Source organism: Ruditapes philippinarum, unplaced genomic scaffold, assembly GCF_026571515.1.
Source record: "Ruditapes philippinarum isolate M1 unplaced genomic scaffold, ASM2657151v2 ctg6828_1_1_1_1, whole genome shotgun sequence".
In the NCBI taxonomy this organism is placed as follows: domain Eukaryota; kingdom Metazoa; phylum Mollusca; class Bivalvia; order Venerida; family Veneridae; genus Ruditapes; species Ruditapes philippinarum.
Genome location: NW_026852366.1, coordinates 126,178 through 133,102, shown reverse-complemented (window position 1 = coordinate 133,102; position 6,925 = coordinate 126,178). Strand labels below are relative to the sequence as shown.

The 6,925-nt window shown below is 32.9% G+C and overlaps 1 protein-coding gene across 1 annotated transcript; it reads right to left on the bottom strand.

Annotated features, from left to right (window-relative positions):
- Positions 1-4,994: 4,994 nt before the first annotated feature.
- Positions 4,995-5,723, bottom strand: LOC132758260 (uncharacterized). Its single transcript, XM_060749827.1, has 2 exons — positions 5,524-5,723; positions 4,995-5,366 (listed from the first exon to the last, which is right to left on the bottom strand). Exons 1-2 carry the CDS (start codon positions 5,663-5,665, stop codon positions 5,146-5,148), a joined length of 363 nt encoding a protein of 120 aa, XP_060605810.1. The 5' UTR covers positions 5,666-5,723; the 3' UTR covers positions 4,995-5,145.
- Between the last annotated feature and the right edge of the window lie 1,202 nt (positions 5,724-6,925).

Here is a 6,925-nt window from a genome sequence, read left to right as displayed (position 1 = left end):
TTGTTAAACTATGAGAACTGGCTTCCATCACTTTAAATGTCACTTTTATTTTGATGTTCGCTGAAGTCTCTTCAGCTAACAGAACTGTCATGTTTACATTTAAACACACCCCTGGAAAAAATACGAACCGAGTCGCTACTAGCTTACCTTGTTATATATATATATATATATATATATATATATATACATGTATATATATATATATATATACATGTATATATATATATATATATATATATATATATATATATATATATATATATATATATATATATATATATATATATATATATATATAATATCAATTTATTCATAACTATTATTTGATATTACAGACATATTTTCGCTATTTGTAAAAAAACAGACAGTTCGTCCTCAAAATCATTCGAACGTTAAGCAATTCGCACCAATATTTAAATGGACATATTCTAGGCACATATTGTCTTGAATTTATTTTAAGTTTACCAATCATTTCACTTTCACTTATTATCCAATCTATTTTGCTTCGACCAGACGTTTCAATCTTTGTCGCAACAGACAAACATTTCAGAATTTCAGACACATACCAAGAACATGGAGAAAAAATAATAAGTGCTTCGGAAAAGAGAACGATTTTCAATTCTGATTTTGTACATCACCTGTATCTGTTTACATCATTTGGCGGCGTCTTTGATGTGCAGCATCAACATTTAACTTGTTAACATATTAAAATAGATCCTTTAAAATTACCTCAGCATATAAGTAGAATATAAATCCACAAAATAATTCTATGCGTCATTTTTCATTTAGTCCTGTTGGGGTTTATTTACGTTAGATTCCGTCATACTTTCAAAAGACAAAAGAAGCCAATGAGACGTGTAACTTCATACAAATGATTATTTAATACGTTAATTAAAACAAAAAGAAACGTTTAAAGCTGGGTATATCAAGGTACGAAATTTAAGGTGTAACAACATATCAAGCTTGAAGCGTGTTATTGTTTAAAAAATAATCGTTAAAGGCTTAAAGGAGGGGGCGAAAGCTAAACAATACAATTACTATATAGTTTAGAAATATCTAAACAAAAATGTATACTGTTTTTAATTTACTATTTTCTTTAAATATTTTTGTATATAAGTCGAATGATAAAACAGACATGAAAATTTGTCTGTGTTTTTTCTTTGTTTTTGGTTGTTTTATTTTTAAAAAAAATAAGATTCGTTTCTTCCCCTCCAACTGTAACAGAAAATCTCTTTATAATCGTACTTTTTAATTAATATTTTGCGTTAAATAAAATGTATTCACGGTAAACATTACACATATGGTACCACAACACAGTCTGTCAACACAGGGTGAGACCGAAAGTGTCATCTCGGGAAATGAGTTAGACTATCATGTCGTCTGCACAAATTTCGATGTCTATTAACATATATAAAAACCAACAACAACAAACAAACAAAATCAAAAACAAACAAAAACAAACAAACAAAAACAATTATTATTGATTGATATTCAACTCAAAGAGAACAAAATTACTTGTTACATCAATACTCTGAACATTTAATTAATGATGATTGTTAAAAATGCAAGTCAAGCACTGCATATCAAACTGATAAACTAACAAAATCATTTGGTTAGTGAAACTCGCTTGAAACGGGTACTGTACCTGTATGTAAATGAGAAAAATACTGATAAGCCTAAAATACATTTTATTAAATAAGGTTTTAGTATTAAGAGACACATATCACATTTTTTGAAATTCAGACAAACATGTATAAATAAAATCCGAAAAAAACTTCTTTTGTAACTAAAAAATATATATAATTTGTAATCCGTTGGTCCCAAATTTTACTTAATCATTTTAAGTACATCATAATCATATTTCCATTACATTCTCATGGGGTGCGTTGCGAACTTATTACTCTGTGAAAAAGGTAATAAAAGTTACAAATTGATGATATTGTGTTACTTGTAGAATGGTACGTGCTCTTACTGTAACTGAATGACGGACATGTATGTTATGTAGCATATGTTGGAACGTCTGGGTCTGAAACAATCAAATAGCGCATAAATGCGCGTTCGTTTGTGTCGTTTAATATTTCATATAATTTTACGCTCACCTGAGCTTGCTCAGGGTGAGCTTTTAGGGTCGGTGAATGTCCGTCGTCCGTCGTACGTCCACAATTGCTTGTGAACACTCTAGCGGTCGCATTTTTGCCTCAATCATCATCAAACTTGGTCAGGATGCTTATCTAGTTGAAAGCTCGGATGAGTTCAAACATGGCTCATCTCGGATGAAAAACTAGGTCACAAGAGCTAAAAATAGAAAAACCTTGTGAACACACTAGAGGTCACAATTTTGACCCAATCATCATCAAACTTGGTCAGGATGTTTGTCTAGGTGATAACTCGGATGAGTTCGAACATGGGTCATCTCGGATGAAAAAGTAGGTCACAGGAGCTATAAATAGAAAAACCTTGTGAACACTCTAGTGGTTACATTTTTGAACCAATCATCATCAAACTTGGTCAGAATGCTTGTCTAGTCAATTGCTTGGATGAGTTCGAACATGGCTCATCTCGGATGAAAAACTAGGTCACATGAGCTAAAAATAGAAATACATTGTGAACACTCTAGTGGTCACATTTTTGACCCAATCATCGTCAAACTTTGTCAGGATGCTTGTTTAGATAATAGCTCCGATGAGATCGAATATGGGTCATCTCGGATGAAAAACTAGGTCACAGGAGCTTTAAATAGAAAAACCTTGTTAACACTCTAGCGGTCACATTTTTGCATCAATAATCATCAAACTTGGTCAGATTGCTTATCTAGTTGATAGCTTGAATGAGTTTGAACATGGGTCATCTCGGATGAAAAAGTAGGTCACCGGAGCTAAAAATAAAAAAAACCTTGTTAACACTCTAGCGGTCACATCTTTGCATCAATCATCATCAAACTTGGTCAGGATGCTTGTCTAGGTGATAGCGCGGATGAGTTTGAACATGGGTCATCTCGGATGAAAAAGTAGGTCACCGGAGCTAAAAATAGAAAAACCTTGTTAACACACTAGCGGTCACATTTTTGCATCAGTCATCATCAAATTTGGTCAAGATGTTTGTCTAGGTGATAGCTCGGATGAGTTTGAACATGGGTCATCTCGGATGAAAAAGTAGGTCACCGGAGCTAAAAATAGAAAAAACCTTGTTAACACTCTAGCGGTCACATTTTTGCATTAATCATCATCAAACTTGATCAAGATGCTTGTCTAGGTGATAGCTCGGATGAGTTCGAACATGGGTCATCTCGGATGAAAAAGTAGGTCACCGGAGCTAAAAATAGAAAAACCTTGTTAACACTCTAGTGGTCACAATTTTGACTCAATTGTCAGCAAACTTGGTCAGGAAACTTGTCTAGGTCATTGCTGGGAACAAATCGAACATGGGACATCTCGGATGAAAAACTAGGTCACAGGAGCTAAAAATAGAAAAATCTTGTTAACACTCTAGTGGCTACTGTTGTGATCCAAATATTCTGTTAATTGGTCTGAAAGTTTGTTTTGATGATTTCTAAGTCAATATCGAACATGGGTCATCTTGGATAAAAAACTAGGTCACACCGCCCAAATATGGAAAAACCTTGTTAACATTCTAGTGGTCACATTTTCGACTCAATTATCATCAAACTTGGTCAGGATGCTTGTCTAGGTAATTGCTTGGATGAGTTCGAAATCGCATGTGAAACTAGGTCACCGGAGCTAAAAATAGAAAAATCTTGTTAACACTCTAGTTGCTACTGTTTTGATCCAAGTATCCTGGAAATTGGTCTGAAAGTTTGTTTTGATGATTTCTAGGTCAAGTTTGAATATGTGTCACCTGGGTAAAAAACTAGGTCGCACTGCTCAAATATGGATAATCCTTGTTAACACTGTAGTGGTCACATTTTTGACTCACCTGTCATGAGACTTGGTCAGAATGCTTGTCTAGGTAATTGTTTGGATGAGTTTGATAAGTCAGGTGAGCGATCTAGGGCCATCATGGCCCTCTTGTTTATATAACTCCAAAAATTTAACATTTCTTTTAAAGTTGAAAGTTTGTTGTTTGTTTTATTGGGTTTTACGTTACACCGAAACAGTATAGGTCACATTGCGACGTTCCAGCTTTACTGGTGGAGGAAGACTTCATGTGCCCTTCCGTGCGCATTATTTCAGGCACGAAAGGGTATCTAAATAGAACCACCGACGTTCCGTAAGCTGGCTGGATAGCGACCTCACATGAAAGAATTCAAAGTCCCTATCAGGATTCGAACCCACAGTGGTGAGGGGCAAGCGGTTTAAAGTCAACGACCTTAACCACTCGGCCACGGACGCCCCTTTAACAAAGTTAGAGTGATAACAGTAAGAAAAATCGGCTAAGGATACCAGTGTATATTGCTATCTAATTTTGTTCTGTAAATGGACCATATGTCTTGTCTATAATGTTTAAAATTTGTCTCGTGTTTCTGTCGTTTCCATTTCTCAAATGCTAAATGATTTTCATACTGCTTTCTCTCTTTCTCGAAGAACTTTCTTCTCAATGCCTGTTTTCTTTGCCTCTGAATTTTGAGTTTTAACTCATTATTTTCGCGCTTTTGTTTATCTGTTAATGCATACGGAGATACATAATTGAAATTCCATTGAATCGAATTCTTTGTCACTTTGTATTTTAAAGATGATTTTCTTTTCAATGCATTTCTCTTCTTATCGTCTAGTAATGTGCCTTCAGAACTACTTGTTATCTTTGTTTCTAACTGTGCGTCAATTTCTATCTTACTTTGAGATTTGAGATTCAAGTCACTGTCGTCTCGGGTAAATTCAAAATCTCTAGGAGCGATGTCATTTTCTTTACATCTTATACACGTTAAATGGAGACTATCGTCACTTTTTGATTTCAATTCTCGTTCCCTTTTGTATGTCATAGCCGGGTCGTACTCAATGACAATATTTTTTGTAGAATTCAAATACGGTACATCAAAATACTTTCATTTTCAAACACACGCATAATGGATACTTCACTTTTTATACCCTGACATGGGTCGTTTTCCAATCTGGTGTTTTCGATAAAATCCTCTCCAGATGGACATGGCTCTTCTTTTATCTCAGAAGATCCTGGCTCTTCAGATTCTGACTATACTCTTTCTATTTCTATTGAACATTTTTCTTGTGTCTTGTTAACTTTATCTTTGTCTACTTTTTCTTCGTCACTTTCTACTTTTTCTTCGTTACCATCTCTTGACACTGTATCTTTTTGAAAAAGTGTAACTTTAGATTGATCTGTTATGCTCGTATAAGACAATCCAGCAGTGTCGTCTTCTTCTTGAATGTCTGGTAATCTTTCAATTGGTGTGTCTGTCAATATACATAATTTATTAATATTTGAATGTTTAAATTAATGTTTTAACAAATATATATATTAGTGCTCGGCGTTTGCAAGATTTGCGAAAGAATGCGTTATTTAATTACTGAGTATAATATTGCAATGAAAATATTTAATGCATATTTTTACCAGTAGTTGTTGTTTCCCGTTGATGAACAGTTCTAGTTGTGCTTGATTTTGTTTCTCTGCTTCTTCTACTTCTTCGTCTTTGATGTATTTTACTTTGCCAATTCTTCTTCAAACATATGACAATTATGATGACAATTACCATTATTATCACTAAAGGAATTAGAACTATTCCTATTATTACCCCTACTGACTTTGCGTCATAGCCGTCTGCTGTCTGCACTAAATAAAAATCATATTTTATGTCCCGCTAATGAATAATACAAATATTGATATCTTTTTAAAAGATGCACAATGTATCAAAAATCATCCATAGATCATTGGTTTGAACCTTATATGAGTCACAATCATGCTTCTTCATTTAATAGTTCCAGAATATCTGATCGAATAACTGTAATCGAGATAATATAGATAATATAGATACAAATTGTTATCATGTTTGCTTTATACATGTTTTAGTGATACATTCCGTTCAGATAAGAGAATGTATTTACGAATGTACGACCGGAAACAAAATAGATTATAAAATTGATTTTATTGGTATTAACCGGCATTTTGTAATATCTTTTTAATAACCAAAAGACGTTCTTCTTTTGCGTACTTACGTGCACGAAAAGTAACTCCAAACCTTACAGCAAGAAAAATCGATTACGACAGTAATGTCAGGAAAATAGCCTTAGTTTTAATTCCAATATACTTCAACCCTTTCTGAAGAATAATTTTAATGACAACCAGCATTTTATGTACTGGCGCAAAACAGTGACATCTTTAAAAATAAAATAGATAACGAAATAGAAACGCAAAGCATGGACCAGTTTAGAAAAAATATTAAAAGCACTTTCCAATGCGATTAGGAAATGCATCGTCTAGAAAGTAGGTTATCATTGAAATAATAAGTATTTACGTTAATGTTAAAGATAGTTATATACTTGAAATTTTGTAAATTTTATACTTATGGATGCAAGATTTATTAAATACATATTATTTATCTATACAAATTTTGAAAGATACTTTCTTTAAAATTACCTAGACTTATCCGTAACATATACATGATTATCCAAAAATAAACTTTTTGTGTCATGCTTCTAACTGCTCTAAATGGTTTTATCAACAATTCATTAAATCCAATGTATTAACAAACGAACTTCCGTGTCACCAAATAGTATATTTACTTTTATAAGACAAAAGAATTCAATGAGGTGTGCAATCTTATATAAGTCGTTAACTAGATTTAATGTTTGCCCGCTAAATTTCTAAAATAGGCTTGTTAATCAATTAATCTAGGAAGATTTCCTTGGTATGTGTATATAGAAATCAAGATTGTTAAAATATTTTTTCAAAAGTTAAAAAACAATCATGATTCATTGATGAATATTGATTAAGAAATTTGTTGATGTTAATGATG